General features: G+C 42.5%; 1 protein-coding gene across 1 annotated transcript; it reads left to right on the forward strand.

The window, feature by feature from the left end:
• Nucleotides 1–5,098: 5,098 nt before the first annotated feature.
• fgf8a (fibroblast growth factor 8a) lies at nt 5,099–11,582 on the forward strand. Its single transcript, XM_038736849.1, has 5 exons — nt 5,099–5,688; nt 5,796–5,832; nt 6,692–6,872; nt 8,743–8,849; nt 10,398–11,582. The coding sequence occupies exons 1-5, from the start codon at nt 5,657–5,659 to the stop codon at nt 10,680–10,682; spliced, it is 642 nt and encodes a 213-aa protein (XP_038592777.1). The 5' UTR covers nt 5,099–5,656; the 3' UTR covers nt 10,683–11,582.
• Nucleotides 11,583–16,728: the final 5,146 nt, after the last annotated feature.

Consider the following 16,728-nt stretch of genomic DNA (forward strand, 5'->3'; position numbering starts at 1 on the left):
AGGGTTAAGGTTAAGCATGTAGGTGTGATGGTTAAGGTTTGGGTAAGGGGCATTGGAATGCATTGACGGGTCCATACAAAGATAGTAACACAAGGTTGTGTGTGTGTGTGTGTGTATGTGTGTGTCAAAAGACACTTTTTCCATTTGAGATCAGTGTGTAGGTCTGTGTGTGTAATTAGATGAGTGTATGTGTCAGAGAGTCACTGTGGTGGTTCTCAACCTCCCCTCCCCAAGAACTAAGTTACAATTTCAAATTTTTTTTAAGCCAATTTTATTATCTGGAGCATCAGTGGAATAAGTCTGTTTTTATTATCTTCAATAAGTTTTCGTCATCCTGATCAAGAAATGAGGATTTGTACAAACACTGGCACTGTCTGGGGAGCAGTATTCCCACCACTTTGATGAGAACTGGGCCTGTTGCACTCTGCAGCTTTCCAAACTTTCATCTCACATACTCATTTTTTAAAATCTGAATATTTAAACGTCTTGTTTCCTGTCCTGTATTTTATATATTTCTATGTTTTCTTTGTCGTGGCAGTAGCTGCTTTGTCTTCTATTCCATCCTCTGCTGATTAAAGGCTCACAATGCGTAAACAAAGGCCTCAGTATCAGCAGATCTCCAGGAATCCAGTAGCCAGTAGCATAAAGTCATTACACAAAGCTTTCTCACGTCTAGTTGTATACAAACCAATCAAAATTGATTAAACAAGTGATATCCTGCAACCCTAATCCCTCTACTACTCACTACAGGTCAGCACAGAAACAGCCTCAGACAGCTGAACAGGACAATGAAGATGCCCTGCAGAATCATTTCATGCAAACAGGGCTTCACTATTAGACTCAGTGTTGAACAGATCCAGGCGCTAGAACAGAGGCAACCAGGGGTTGCTGCTGAAGCCTCTGCGCCGGGTTTAAGTGGTCATATGGAATGGGTATTACTAGCATGTGTTCCTTGAAGGAGGGTATATTTGGTCAAACCCAGCAGGGCAATCAAAGATGCCCTGGATTTGAGACTGGAAATGTCTGTAAGTTCATAGATGCCAGGCTCTCTCTCTCCATCCAGATGGATTAATAGTTGAAGGCACACACACCTAATGACTGGGGCCTGAGAAAATGAGCGGAGGACCATATACATACTTGAGACTTTTGGCTCGGCTCTGTCTATTGTTTGGGTGGTTGTTTTTCTGACAGAACAACAGAACACAATTCACCAGGTAAAGTGAAATCACAGTAGCTGTGTATTATTAATGGGACACAAACACATACACAAATCATTCATACAGTATCTCCCAGTCTGTTCTTTTGATGTGCTTTGTGCCATTGTCATGTTCTTTGTGTGTGTGCTCTTATTCCCTTTACACTGGTTGGTAAAGGTTAAGGTCAAATGAACAACTCAGAGGGAGGATGGGAGGCGGCACAAGCCACGAAAGGCAGAGCTGAATGATGGAGTGTGAGAGAGGCGGAACCAAGGAAGAAAGGGAAGTAAAGGCCCATTTATACTCCTGCGTAGGATTTACGTGCGTAGCATGCATTTTTACTTGTGCGTAGGTCTGTCTGTCATTCTGCAATTACACCCCCAAACGCTAGTCACCAGGAGCGCTACAGCGTCCACTGTGTTGACTTCTGCCGGCCAAGCAGGCTAACTTCCAGTTTAGCGCTCCGCTAACATAAATGGGGGTAAAATTGTAAACGTGCGGCTGGTGTAGCCTTTTCAAATGTTACCGACCGAATAGATCACATTCTGAGAGCGAAACGAGTCATTGCGCTCGGGTTGCGACGGTCAAATATATTGATTCACTGTGTTACAGCCGCCGTTTTGGCTTGTAGTGTTACTTCAAAGCGCGGGGTACTTCCGTTGGCTCAGAAACATTGCGAGGCTACCCAGCCGACCAATCACAGAACTTACGGTCCGCATCGATTCGACACGTGTAGTTACATTTTGAAGGAGGTGCACGTCAGGCTACAGCGTAGCCTCTGCATAGCCCCGTAGCCTACGCCGTCGATTTGACACAGAAGTATAAATTGCACTTTAGAAGGGGAAAGCAGGATATGGAAAGCACTTCAAAACAAATTTTATTGGAACTACTTTCTACTAAAGAAATATTTTCAATGAAAATAATTTTGTCCTATAGATCTAGAGTAGAAAGAGAGGAAAGAAGGAGAGAAAGCATTAGATGTTGCTGTTGAATTTTCCAATGCTATTTTCAATAATGTAAGCACCACAAATTAAATCCATTCACCTTGATTGTACTGTGATGAGGCAGAAATCTCAAAAGTTGCTGTAATGTTTAGATCTTCAAAAAAATTCAACAAAATCTGTAAAATTGAATTGAATATGCTTTTCAACTTGCAGCTGGCATTTTCATCTCATTTCACTATGACGTGGGTCATTTTGCAGAGATGAAACTTCTGTCACACTCACTGTCTGCTGTTATTGCTAGTTACTTACATTGTTGTAAAGGTTGTGTAATATTACAAAGAGTACGGTCCAGACCTGCTCTATCCTAAAAGTGCAATTACATAACTCCTAAACTTCGAACTTCAAAAACTTCTGCATAACAAAAATTGAATTGAATTGAATTATGTAGTGAAGCGCTGACCATTCAAATCAGTCTCCACTTTGCATCGCATGAACACACAACCATAATGTAGCTTTGCTATAAAAATGACTTGAAAAACTTGAAACCGGCTTGAGATAGGCCATCCATACATTTAAAGATCATATCTGTTTTTACTGTTTTCATGTTAAAATGGATGGAAACCAATGGCTGCAAACAATCTAAAACTGAAAAATGTTAGGTAGCATAAAGCATAAGTGAGGCAAACACTGGTAGCTTAAAGGTATTATTAGCATTAATGTTGTCAAAATTTTGTTTAATTTCTATATTTAACGCCACAATGGTGGAGCTCTGGTCATGAGTGGGGGAACAGAGAAGAGTGAGGGAGAGTAGGGGCAGAGGGGGAAGGGTGTTTGCCCCCTGCAGGGCTGCTGATGGATGCAGGGCTCCTGGGGTTAAGGGGAGGGCAGTAAGGCCCTGAGCCAGGGTACATAGTGGCAGCTACCTGCCGCTCATAACACACACACACACACACACACACACACTCCAATAGTTTTCATTGCAGTTTTTAGTTAAACACCAACACTCTTTTGCACATCGTCTTACACACACTGGCCCACTTCATGTATCCCATGGGGGTTTACATGTTTAGCCTGTATCCTCACACTCTCTCTCTCAAAAACACACAGTCACAACAACACCCACACAGCACAAGAGGCTAATGGGAGAGGGGGAAACAGAAAAACAAACCAGTGGACAATATGAAGCCTGTCAGTGGAGCAGACAGAGACAGATTTATCGTGGGGGTGGGATTCACATGTCACAGCAGTGAACCACTGAACCACACTGTACAAAGAATAATGCAACAAAAACAACAAATGTCAAACATGGGTATTAACATAAAAGTGAAACGTAAGCCCTTTTAATCACGTGCATGTATACATGTGTGAATTGCTGTAAGGTGTGTAAAATGGATGAAAAGATAAGTTATAAGTTAAAAATTGTATGTATTGCACTTTGCCATGAGTTACAGAGAATGTAATAGTAAGTCCAGTCATGACCCCAGCAGCCTCCTATACCACTGAGATCCACGCTGAGACGCAGCGTAGATGAGTTACAGCAGGAATGATCTCCTGAGCTGCTCAGAGGAAAATCTTGGAGGTATAAGTCTTTGGCTGAAGACGCTCCTCTTCTCAACCAGCATTTTGTGGGGTGTGATGGGAAGGGGGGTGCTGCTGACACTAACCAACTTGGACAGCATCCTCTTCTCCATCACTGCCTCCAGAGTGTCCAGCTAACTGCTGAGCTTGTAGATAGCAGGTGAAGTGACTCCAGTACTTGAAACACACAGAGCAGCGCTCCACAATGTCTTTATTTTATGTTTCAATATTTTCAGATTACGCTATCAAGGACTCTGGGGGCACCTGACTCAGGTTGCACCTAATCATCTCCTCTGGTGCGCCCACTGGTGGCACAGTCCTGTATGACAATCTGACTGTGAAACCATCTTCTCTGATGGGAACGAGGCTTGTTGGCAGTTTGAGACATCAGTTAAGCAGCTGGAGTATGGTGAGGCTCTAATATGTCTTATTAAGACATACGTAGCCAATATTGAACATTATTCATTCATAGCCTTTTCATTCTGCAGCCTTTCAAGTTACCCTGAACTCTTGCCTCCAGGTCCTTGAGTACTGGTCTTGATTCTGCAGAATGGCCACATTTACACTATAAACGGAGCCCACTGATAGTCAATGGGCCATTTCGAGCCTTTCCAGCTAATTTAATGACACCTTAAATGATGTTTATTAATCAGACTGCTGAGTTTCTGTGTCGTTGTGGTCGATACTGAGCAGTCTAAGTAATGGCCAGAACAATCAATAAAGTCTCATTAGTAATGGTCGTCTTCAGGGGCTCTTCTGTGATAAGGGTGCGGTTTGCAGATAATTAATGTGGCACATGTCTTATGTCAAAAACAAAATGGGCCGATTTAATGTCATTGACCAGGCTGTGAGACGTGAATGTTTATACTTGCCCTGCTGTATGGGACTGCTGTCTGCTTCCTCTCAATCAGGGGGGGGGGGGGGGGGGGGTAAAAACGCTAATCGCCTGTAATCCTTTTAATGTCTCACACTTTACTCTGTCAATACACAAAGCTGAGCCGGTCCAGCTTCACTGACTGCCTCCCCAAAGCACGGCGTATTAATGAACATGAGAGGAGGGATGAGCAGGAGGGTCTGCTGGGTCATCATTCATCACCAACAGCTGATCAGCACTCAGAACTGTGTATCATCACGATGAGAAGCGGTCATATTGTGTTTTGAGAAACTTGTCGTGGCAGTGCGCGCGGGGCAGCGCAGGCTCCTCCTCGGCCCCCCCTACCGAATGTAGACCGCTCCTCAGGTAAAGGGATGTTTTAAATCAAGGGGGGAGGGAGGGGAGAGCAGGGCTGGGGCTGTCCGCTTTTGTTCGGCAGAAAAAGGGGGCTTGTTCTTAGCGAATCAGCCTGCCATTTTAACAGGGGGGGTGTGTGAGCGCAGAGCGAGACGCTTGACACGGGAGCGGTGTGGGATGGGAGCAGAGAGAGGAGAGAAGGAGCGTCCTACATGCAGTCCTGCCACAACCGAGCGGAGCAGCAGCATCGAGCCACTGCGAGAACACTGAGGAGCCCGAGCCCGTCCGAGCCTCCTCTACAGCTGGATCACACTCACCTGAAGGCCGCAGAGTACCACAGGGATTACAAACCAGGAGGAGCAGTCTGACAGCGCGGACGAACTTATTTGTGAAAGATAGGAGAACAAAACTCTTCTGCGCTTTCCCCAAAACTCCAACGCACAACTCCGCTTCTGCAAGTGCACTTAGACCTTGTGTGGCCTTATGACAGACACTTCATTTTACTGACAAATTATCACTCATCACTTCTATTCCGCTTTGTCAGCGGGGCAGGGTCGCCTGTGATGGACACTGATTTGATGAAGAATGTGTCCACTGTGCGTGCATGAGCCTCTCTGTCAGCACCTCTGATATTTTTGTGGATTTCGGGGAAATCTTTGGACTTTGATTTCTAACAACATAAGCTGAACGTTTCACCTCCATCCAACATGCGACCCATCCCATCCAAACTCAGCTATCTGTGAGTGCCTTTTCTCCCTCACTTCCACTCTTTACGCACTGTTGCAATGCTGCTCCACGCAGCTCCGAAGTAACCTAATGCATGTTGTTCTTCTTCTTCTTTTGCAGGTTTCTACACTTATTTGCATTCTGCTACTATGCTCAGGTATGTCACTGCTTTCATTTCTTTTCATATAAATGTTTTAGGATGTTCGTTTTCTTCGTTTTGGGCGCGTAAAACTAAGGATTAGCTTCAAAAATCTGTAAAGCATATGGCGGTTCAGTCTTGTGATGCGCGGAGGAAAGGTGAGGGATCATCATAACATTATGTGATACAACAATATCGGATGGCTCCCACGGTGCGCCGGGCAGCGGGGCGCGCGGCTTGCTGGCAGGTTGCAGATGAACATACCGGCCCTGGCACAGGGCGCGCGGACACAGACGGGGCATCGGGGCAGAGGGAAATGCTTGCGAGTCTTGTGAAAAATGTCGTGGGGTTCAAAGTAACCAGGGCCAATGTTTCCGTCAGCAGCAGTCATTCCATCACAGCGGAGCGCGGCGGATAGAAAGATTGAAATGAAATGAAAATAAAACTTCAGACTTAGTATAAAGTTAAGGTAGACGTTCTGTTTATCCACATAATGGAGAGGGAGAAGTCGAGCATTTATTGCGTTCATAAAGTGTTTTTGCTGTGCGCTGTGGAGCACATTCTCCTGTACGCACAACCTGTAATCACACCGTGCGTCTTTTTTGGAAGCTGTTAATTTCATTTGGCAGCATCTCTACTGGAAGTTGTTACACTTGTCACTCGGGAAAAAACAACAACAAGCTGTTGTTGCGTTAGGATATATTTTCCCTCTGTGCCTAAGTGTTTAAATCATTCCTACAGTAAACTGAAGAAAGACATTCGGGTTGATGTTTTTTCTCCCTTTGCGCAGTTTAATGTCAGTAAAAAAAATAAATCAATCAATTAAAAGACAAATGTACACATACTGATTATTGTGATGACGTCTAATTTCTGACAGGTAACCAATCAGTCCCCGCCTAATTTCACGCAGCATGTAAGCGAGCAGAGCAAAGTGACGGACCGCGTGAGCCGCAGATTGATCCGGGTCTACCAATTGTACAGCCGGACCAGCGGAAAACATGTGCAGGTCCTGCCCAACAAGAAGATCAACGCCATGGCCGAGGACGGAGACGTGCACGGTAAGAGAAGCTCAGCAAATCACTAAAGACACGAACTCCTTCTGTGCTACCCACGATCAAAAATCATCATCAGACCCTTAACATGTTAGGGGAAGGTGGATCAGTCTGAGGGTTGGTTTTTAGATTGTACGTTTTTTCTTAAAATTTTGCATCAGTGTATAGAGTAATCTGGAAATATTTCATGTTATTCTCATACGTCACTCACCTGAAGACATATTTCACTTCAGTGTCCGTTCAGTAAATACAAAAAGCGGTTTGATCATATTTGGCCTTGCAATTAGCAAATAGAAAAATTTCTCCTTGTCACATTCTATTCCAGTTGGCCATCAAATGTATACTATTTAATTTTTATTTCTAAAAATGTATTCTTATTATTGTATTTATTTTTGCGATTTATTTTCCAGGCTTAAATTTCTTTTTTGCCTGTGATTGAAATTATTCTCAAACGTGGCTCAAGGCCAATATCCAAATGTCATCACACTAGTGAAGCAGGGGCTGCCATTTCTCAGGGCCTGAAGCATTTAAAGCACAAAAAAATTGAAATATAAAAATGAACAAAAATATCTCACCTTTAAAGACAAATATTTCATTTCAATGCTTTCATTTTATTTAGTTAGTTTATCTAGTTCTGTCTTGTTTCAAGATGCTGACATTTCCAGACAAAAGTGATTATTATCAACATTTTCTTGAAACCTTTGACCCTTAACCAACCAGCTGGCTGTTGGAGGTGATCATTCTTTGCACCATTTATGATCTCTGTCCGTACGGCTGGAGGGGAAGAGGTTCAGAACTCAGAGAAACTGTCTGGTGGACTGTAGATGGTGCTGGAGGTGATCCTCCAGAGATCCTGCACGTCTGGAAGAGCCATTAGAAGTCATCTTACTTCAACCTCCTGAACATTTCCTGCATAGCTCCTTCTCCCCTCTCCACCCCCACCTTCAACCCCACTCCGTCCAGCCTCAGAACCAAACAGGCCTCTTTGAGCTTTGCTGCCACTCTGGCCTAAAGTGCTTGCTGTTTTTAGAGTAAACTGAATTCCATACAGAACAGGGACTCCATACAATAACGGTGTGTTTGCAGCTGCTGTCTGTACTGGGGCTCAGGTGTTGGTGGAAAAGGCCATGACCATCCTCAGAGGCCTCCATAACCCCGTGGCCTACGCCATGAAACCAGTTTTATCAGACAACGTGGATTAAAATGGAATTCATAAAAGGTCATCTTCTGGTTTTTAATGTTCTGGATCACAATCTATGAGAGTCTCAAATTAGTGCAGGGACTGGAAATGACCCAAAGATATATACTACCTTTCATTCTGCAAAGGTTAATTAATAAGGACACTGACATTGCCTTGTTTTTTTGTCTTGTTGATAAGCAATGCAATGATGAAGTCATGCTCTGTGAACTGTCCATTTTCTTTTTGGTAGTTCTCAGGCTAGAGAGCCCAATGTGGAGCTTTATGTGTGAGGTCAGTGCAGATCTGATGGGCCTGCCAGGATCGCCTCTTTAGCTTTCAAAGAATTAAGAGACACGTGGTTTTATCATTTTGCAAGAATTTCAGCTTGCATAAATCCCAGGAATGGTCCCACAGCTTTTGGTGTATGAAAGTGTGTGTGTGTGTGTGTGTGTGTGTGTGTGTGTGTGTGTGAGGGGAGAGAGTATTCGTGCTTGGAAAAACTCAGGAATATCTGCTTGTGTTGTCAATGCTTTTATGTCTATGCCCACATGCGTGTGCACAGACACCGTTGATTCATTCAGGTTTTAATGTTGAAAGAATATTTCAGACAGATTCCAAAAAAATACACATTTTGTTTAATCACATGAGACTCTGACCAACCCGGCTAACAAAACTCTTTCTTTTTGATTTCTTTAGCTAAACTCATTGTGGAAACGGACACATTTGGGAGCCGAGTGCGCATCAAGGGAGCTGAGACGGGCTTCTACATCTGCATGAACAAGAGGGGGAAGCTCATCGGCAAGGTGAGCGGAAAAGTTGATCTAAACCAGCCGAAGCAGGGGGATGGTTGGCCAGCTTATTGTAGCTGATGTCAAAATGTCAGTGGTTGTAGCAGCACAGCCAGAGGAGTGAAAATGAGCGTGCTTTTAAACTAGCTGGGATTATCCACAGCTGAAAGTAGTCCCCAACAAACAGTATTCCCTCCTGTTTCGTTAACGTTTATTAAATACTACAGTGAGCAGCTGTTTTAGGAAATTACTGAACCTTTGTTAAAAAAATGAAACAAAATATATAGCTGTTTTTTAAAGGTGAACATCTGCAGTAGGAACCAACAGGCTTGGTGCTGAAAGCCACAGACAGCAGTGGGGAAGTCAGGAAGTGTTGAGACTGACCAACACATTGTTGGTTTGCGTGTGTGTTTTCGGTGCTGTCATGACTTGAAGAAGATGACCAGCTACATAATTCTTGTGTTTTCCTTCCGTCTATAATCAGCGTGTACATGAAAGCTGGCCTGACATGATTTGTTGTTTTGAAGCCTTTAAGCTGGAGTTCAGCAACATTAGGCTCCAGGTTAGGGTTCAGTGTCTCAGATGTGTATCCGTTGCTGAGTGTGTAGGTGTGTGTTTCAGGCTGAGGCTGTCTCAGTGCCCCTCTCTCACTGTGACAGCTAATAAACAGAGCTGCCAGCCTCTCTGCAACCCCCCCGCACACATACACACACACACACTCCCCTCCGCCCACCCAGCACCCTGCCTCGTACGCCATCTGCCCCGAGCTACCAGCCCAGTTACAGCCCAGTTACAGCCTGCGCCGGCCCCAGTGTGATTGTGTGTGTCGAAGAGAGAAAGAATGAACAGCGAGTGTGTCTTTTGTGTGCACATGGGTGTATCAGGACTATTTTTAACTATTACTATTTTGTCCAAAAAGGTGGGAGCTTGTTACTGTAAGCAAGCCCGGTGTGTCCAAGTCCAGCTAATGCTGTTTAAGCTGACCTGACATTTTCTTACTGATAGAAATTGTATACTGTTTTGTGATATCACCAACCAGAGGCCGTACTTCACCCATCTTTTTATTCACGGGTCTCATCCCTGAGGTGTCCAAAGTCAACAACCTGAACTAACAGGACAGCAGAGGACTGCTGAGATGTATTTAAGAGATGTATTCTATAGATTGTTATTCAACTCAAGCAGACCTGTTCAGGTAAATTTAGCTACAAATGCAACAGGAGATTCAACCAGGAGTGAAAGTGACACTTGGAGGCTGATTAAGGCTTTATGGCTGGAGGATCCGTCCTGCAGCTACTGACCCACAAGGGCTGCTGGATGTTTTCTGAAGGGGGAGAAGAGTCATCGCTTACTGTCATCCCCCTCTCTCTGATCTGTAATGACTGTAGCATATGCTGCATGTATGAGGGGAGGGCTGTGTGTGTGTGTGTGTGTGTGTGTGTGTGTGCAGGGGACAAGCTGCACAGGGAAGCCTTTATACATCTGATATTTCCCATCTGTAAATCTTTATCGAGGAGTCTTCCCTGAACATCCCCACTAACTGTTTTTCTGTGTGTGTTTCCACAGACAAACGGACAAGGCCGCGACTGTATCTTCACCGAGATCGTTCTGGAGAATAACTACACTGCGCTGAGAAACGCCCGCTATGAGGGCTGGTACATGGCCTTCACCCGCCGCGGGAGGCCACGGAAAGGCTCACGGACGCGCCAGCACCAGCGCGAGGTCCATTTCATGAAGAGGCTGCCGAAGGGGCAGCAGCCCTCCCACCCAAGCCACCACGGCCCTTTCGACTTCATCCACTACCCCTTCAGTCAAAGGACTAAACGTACACGATACTCGTCAGAGCACTGAGGAGGGGGAGGGAGATAGAAAAGACAGAAAGAGAAAGAGGAGAAACTGAGAGACTGACTGAATTACCAGCAGCCGACACACTCCTCTGCTCTTCAAAAACAACCTCTAGAAGTTTTTATACTGAGCATTACTATATCTTAATATGTGGTTTCTTTTCTATTTTTCTCGAAGTAAAAAAAAAGCTGTACATAGACAAAAAAATGAGAAATCTATTTTTGTACACCAGACTTAGTACTGACCTGTGTAAAAAACAAAACAAAAAGAGAAGTTTGTCTTTAGATGCACATAACTCATTGTCTGACTTATCGGGGACATCTTAGTAGAGTGCGTTGTGTTGTTTTATTTTATTTCATTTTGACCACTGGAGTCATTTTTTGGACTCTCGCCTGCTGCTCAAGGAGACTTGAAGGGCCCTGAGTGACCGCACTGCCAGGGAACGCTGCGTTCACAGACACAAACTGTCACACACTGCGTTGGAGAGTGCCAGGGTTCAGTAAACGTTGCATAAACACGTGGCGGTAACGCTGCAGTGTTTAAGCTTTTTGCTAGATGCTGCATCCTGACTGGGATCATTCTGTATCTTTCTCACACAGCTCAAGCTAACAGAGCTTTAACAGCATCTGATGGAACAATGTGGCAGCTACATTTGATAATCACAGGTTTCCTGTTCTGACTGTAATGTTGATGTGTACAAAATGCATTGAAGTGTAAGGAACCCCTCGACACACCCATTCCCCCTCACCCTCTTGTGTTCTTGTTGCCCCCTGAATGTCTGTTTTTATACATATATAAAATATATTTTTATTTGAGGATGTGTAAAATAATTTTAAGGATGGAATATTTATTTAAAATGTGTAATAAATGTACATTAAAATACTGATATTAAACTCTTGTTTGGTACATGGTTGCTTTGGACCTGTTTGTAAAACCCTAAAAAGACACACAAGTTTGCTGACCAGTCTTATCCTCTACACGTACATACTTAGCTGTGTGTAAATACATTTTAGCTTAGTGTGAGTCTGATAGCACCTGTACCTGTAACATCCTGTGGAGGAAATAAATAAAACAACATGCACAAATGACTTATTTCATGATCATAGATTAATATTTTAAGATGTGTTTTAGGGATGTGTTTAAAGGATTACACAATGTCTGTAGCAGCAAAATCTGAAGAAAAATGGACTATATCATCGAAATGAGCCGCTTGGATTAAATACAACATGTTTAATGCCTGTGCCCTAATGTTCTGTTCATTTGTGCACAAATGATTAATTCAAAGGCACAAATTAGTAATCTGTGCACACTAATTATTAAATATTTCACAGTGCTTTTCCTTAAAGGGAAGCTAAAAATTAAAAAGGTGGAAATTCACAAAAGTAAGTGGAATGTACTTATCTATAGTATGTACTTTCGAATTACAATACCATTTCTTGACGAAAAACATCTGTCCACAAAGCACTGGTATGCTGCATCTCCAGCTACAGGGCAAGTAGCCACATTTGGCTGTGATGACCTCCAACTAAAAACATAAATTGTTGATTTAAAATTTCTGTGTACAGATTAAACACCTGCAATGGACTGGCGACCTGTCCAGGGTGTACCCCGCTTTTCCCACGATGTCAGCTGGGATTGGCTTCAGCCCCCCGCGACCCTGTACGCAGGATAAGCGGTTGACGATGGATGGATGTTAATCAGTGAGCTTTAGAGGTGTTGGTAGGTGGGTGATATGAGTGAATTCAAGAGCTCTGTGTACAAGCCAATAGCAGGTGAGTTATTAGTAATAACTATGCTAGCCTCAGCTGCTAAATACTGCAGCATGAAGGCAAACTCTGCAAATCTAACAGCCTTCAATCTATACTACAGATAATCAATTTAGTGTTTACATAATGTCAGCTTGTTTGTTCGTTAGCTGTATGTGGTCAGCTATCCATCACTGTCTTGCTGTTTTCTGTAAAGCCACTGTAGAAGTCAGTAGCCTTAACCATACACAGCCCCCCTAAACTGTATTGGACAGGGTGGCTTTGTTCAGTTAAAATATTATTTATGTATTATTAGATTTTTTTAACATTGTGACAATGTCACCAAATTGCCTCTTAAGCTTTCTAAATACCACCAACAGGTTTTTAGAAATGATTGTACCATTGTATCATAATTTTACACCTCATGATACACCATAATGGATCAAGAGATATATACTTTGCAAAAGAAAATCTGTTTTATGGGAACTGGGTAGAAGGAACATTTGGTGTGTAATGAAATTGTTAGATGCAATTGGGGATGTGTTCCCTTACAGTGATTTCTGTTGTAAATATGAATTTAATTGCAATCTGAAAGAAGTTAAATCTCTTTCCTAGCTAATTTAAATGTTTGTATTCTCAGTCCCCATCTCATCTCCCCAGACCTTTTGATAAATGGAATCTTGTAAAAAATAAAACCATATTGTGAATATTTCTGACCAACCAACAGTATTCAAACTGAGAATGAAGTTCTTCAGACACTCGCTTCCACCAAAAACAAAAGAAATTCACTGCAAAGTAATGCATGATTTCTGCTCTTCCAGTGACCTATTTTAGAAAGATTTGGTTTGACAGCAATGAATGTGCTTTCTGTGAAGGTGATACTGAAACAACACAACTTCTCTTTGTGTCATGCTCTCAAGCCCAGTTGTTCTGGAAACAATTCATGGAATGGTTACGTAGCAAAACCATTTAAATCATAATAATATTATTGTCTCTTTAGAAGACACAATATTGGACCTCATTTTCAATGTTTTGCTCATTTTAGCCAAATTCTTTATTCATAAGGTTAAATATATAAGGAATCCACCCAGTTTCAATGAAATGTCTACAAAAATTAATCGGATCAGCAGGTATCAACACTGCTTAATCTATCTGAATGTATTTTTTACATATCATATTGTACTGTCTCTGTGGAAAGGTTTGATGTCTCTTATGTAGCATCTGTTCCTTCCACATTTTAGACATTTTGTAATCATATTGCCTTAGAGTTTGTAAATTAGAATTTTCTACAGTAAAAAAAAAAAATCCTAATAGGCTAAGTTGTTTTTGTATTTTCATTTGGAATTTGGGAAAACTGCATCACATCCGATTTGCACTGAGTTGTGGGTAATTCAGTCAGTTAACTCTGGTGATGTCTGCATCCAAAGCATGAAGGGGTTCAGTCTGTGCAAAAATATAAATAGTGCAAATAACATGCACGTTAAAGTACTGTGAGCAGTGCAGTATGAGTGCAAAGGTGCTATTAGATTGAAGGAAGGCCTCAGGAAAGAAGCGATCCCTGCGCCTGCTGGTGTGACAGTGTAGGATCCTGGGAGGAGGGTGAAAAGTCCATGGTTAGGGTGGGAGGCATCACCGAGGACGTTTCTTGTCCTGCCCAGGCAGCACTTGTAATAGATGTTCTCGATGGTGGGTAACTGGGTGCGGGTTGCATTAAAGGTTAAAGGGTTGGCGGACTCTTCATGGGGTGGTGATGGCGCAATGGATAAAATACATGCCTTTGGTGTGAGAGACCCGGGTTCCATTCCCCACTGTGACCCATCCACCATTGTGTCCCTGAGCAAGACACTTAACCCCTAGTTACTCAGTGCGACCTTTGACATGTATAGCAATTGTAAGTCGCTTTGGATAAAAGCATGAATAAATGTAAATGTATACATGCTGACAAACAAGCATACACAGACACCCAATGCAGTAAAGCAGAACTGTTTCTATTCAGTGTAAAATCCAATAAAAAAGTGTTTACTATAGGTCTGTGTAACATATATATATAGTATATATTATACTTAGTTAACCCACTTTTTATTTGTAAATATATATATATATGAAGAAAACTGCACACTGAACTGCACATTTTGGATAGGCCTTTTATTGTGGCCAGCCTAAGGCCTTTTATTATGGCCAGCCTAGGGCACACCTGTGCAATCCCCATACTGTCTGATCAGCATCTTGATATGCCACACCTGTGAGGTGGATGGATTATTACAAAGGAGAAGTGCTCACTAACACAGATTTTGACAGATTTGTGAACAATATTTGAGAGAAACAGGTCTTTTGTGTACATAAAGAAAGTCTTAGATCTTTGAGTTCAGCTCATGATGAATGGGGGCAAAAACAAAAGTGTTGCGTTTATAATTTTGGACAGTGTATATACAGTATATATGTTCATGTAAAAACATATGTATATGTTTATGTTTAAGCACTCACAGCACTTGGTTAAAGTCATGGAAATAACTCGGTGAAAGACTTTATAAAACAACAGCAAAACACACAACATGTTTATTGTAGTAGCATTTGACCCAAACCTCGATCTTTCCCTAACCTTAACCAAAGTTCTTTGTTGTTTAAACTTAACCACATGCTGAAATCAGGATGAGAAATTCCAGTCTCTAGTGTCAAAGCCCTGCGCTTTGTACACCCACCTGGAGCATCTCCCTGTGACATAAATGTGTCATCAAAGACATTTACACAATGAAAAATGTTGAACATTTGAACATAATCAAAGCAGAAATGATGTTCCCATTCAAAAAGTAATGGGAAAAACAAATAGTGGTAATATATAAACATAATGTCTGGGAGACAGGTCGGCTTAGGTGAAACAAAACAAATTGGCCTTTTAACTGAAACATTTACGTCTATTGCCCACTTCATCAGCCTTATAGCTGAATTAACTAGAGTAGCATTTATATATTCACTTGCATCTGTGGCAGCGATGTCAACAAAGAGAACACAAATGTTGGTGTATAATGAAATTGTCTAGGGCTGGATTATTCCACTGAGCTCAGCAGCCTCTGGGCCAAATCAATCAGTCATCTGTTGCATTTCGCAGGTGCTGCTCATGTCAAACTCTTCACAGGTCCAGACCCAGGACCTGCAGCAGTTCGAGTCTGAAGCTGGGCCACTTTATTTAAGTGACCACCCATTGTGTATACCTAATCTATCCATTACTGATAGGATCTTTAAGACTTGAATTTTATTTTTTTGAAAGGAAGGTTTGTTGAGAAACAAACATATGCTTCTTTTCTAGTGCTGTATTAACCTCCTCACTCCAGCACCTCTTAACTGAACTGGAAGGAAATGCTGCGGCATTTGGTTTCTCCCCACATGAAACCTGACCAGGGAAAGCTAACAGGGAGGGTATTCTTAGTCTGATCTCAACAGGGATAACAAGGTCATTTGAAGTCATACCCCCCCCCCCCCCCCCCTTTTTAGCAGATAGCAGCATGTCAGTGTCAGAGCGCTTTGCTGTTGTGAGGATGATACCGTTGTGTTTGTTTTTAGGCTTTAGCTTCCTTCAGGTTCTGTAACGCTCAGTATCTCCACTGTCATTCTATCATCTCCCGCCTTTTTACACCCCGCGTTTAACCTGATTGGAGAATCCCAGCAGGTACTAATGTGTGTGTGTGTGTGTGTGTGTGTGTGTGTGTGTGTGTGTCTATGCAGATATGTTTGTGGGAAAGAGAGTTAGATCCCTGTTTGATTGATTGTCCAGTGTCTCTCCCTTTTTGTGTCAGAGGACCACCTCTGCTCTGTGGGTGTATGAATCTGTATATAGGCAAACTGTGTGGACTCTCCTTCCTTTTAGGGGACAAAACACACCCAAAAGTCCCCAAGATAAATCATAAAATTGTAGGATTTTGACTTGGTTAGGCAAATAGTGGTTAGGATAAGTCTCCGGGAAATGAATGTAAGTCAATATAATGCCCTCTGAAGTGATGGAAACACGAGTATATGTGTGTCAGAAGGAGAGGGAATAGCACTGCTGTTTGAAAGTTGGCCATAAATTTCCTTCAAGAGGACATCTGAGGATCCTTTGTCTTCTCTCTCATACTGGAGGTCTGAGGATTAATTGCATAAAGTTCCCACAATGAATCACAAAGTCTTCAGGTCAGTGTAGTCTGAAGAGAACAGTTTGTACAGTAGCAAACAGATTTAGCAGCCGACAAGAGAGTTAACGTTGGACAGGCGTCCAATGACGTTTTTAAACATACAATGCCAACGTTTTAAAAATCACTTTAAAATCCTGAGAA

This window comes from Micropterus salmoides, unplaced genomic scaffold (genome assembly GCF_014851395.1).
Source record: "Micropterus salmoides isolate LMB-PRFRI ecotype aquatic unplaced genomic scaffold, ASM1485139v1 Ms_hic_scaffold_22, whole genome shotgun sequence".
NCBI lineage: Eukaryota > Metazoa > Chordata > Actinopteri > Centrarchiformes > Centrarchidae > Micropterus > Micropterus salmoides.

What these genes read in the sequence shown, in the direction of transcription:
- fgf8a (XM_038736849.1), top strand. Translation starts at nt 5,657, where the DNA reads ATGCGACCCATCCCATCCAAACTCAGCTATCT. An exon ending in CCATCCAAACTCAGCTATCT is followed by an intron (nt 5,689 to 5,795) that starts GTGAGTGCCTTT and finishes CTTCTTTTGCAG; the next exon opens with GTTTCTACACTTATTTGCAT. An exon ending in CGAGGACGGAGACGTGCACG is followed by an intron (nt 6,873 to 8,742) that starts GTAAGAGAAGCT and finishes TGATTTCTTTAG; the next exon opens with CTAAACTCATTGTGGAAACG.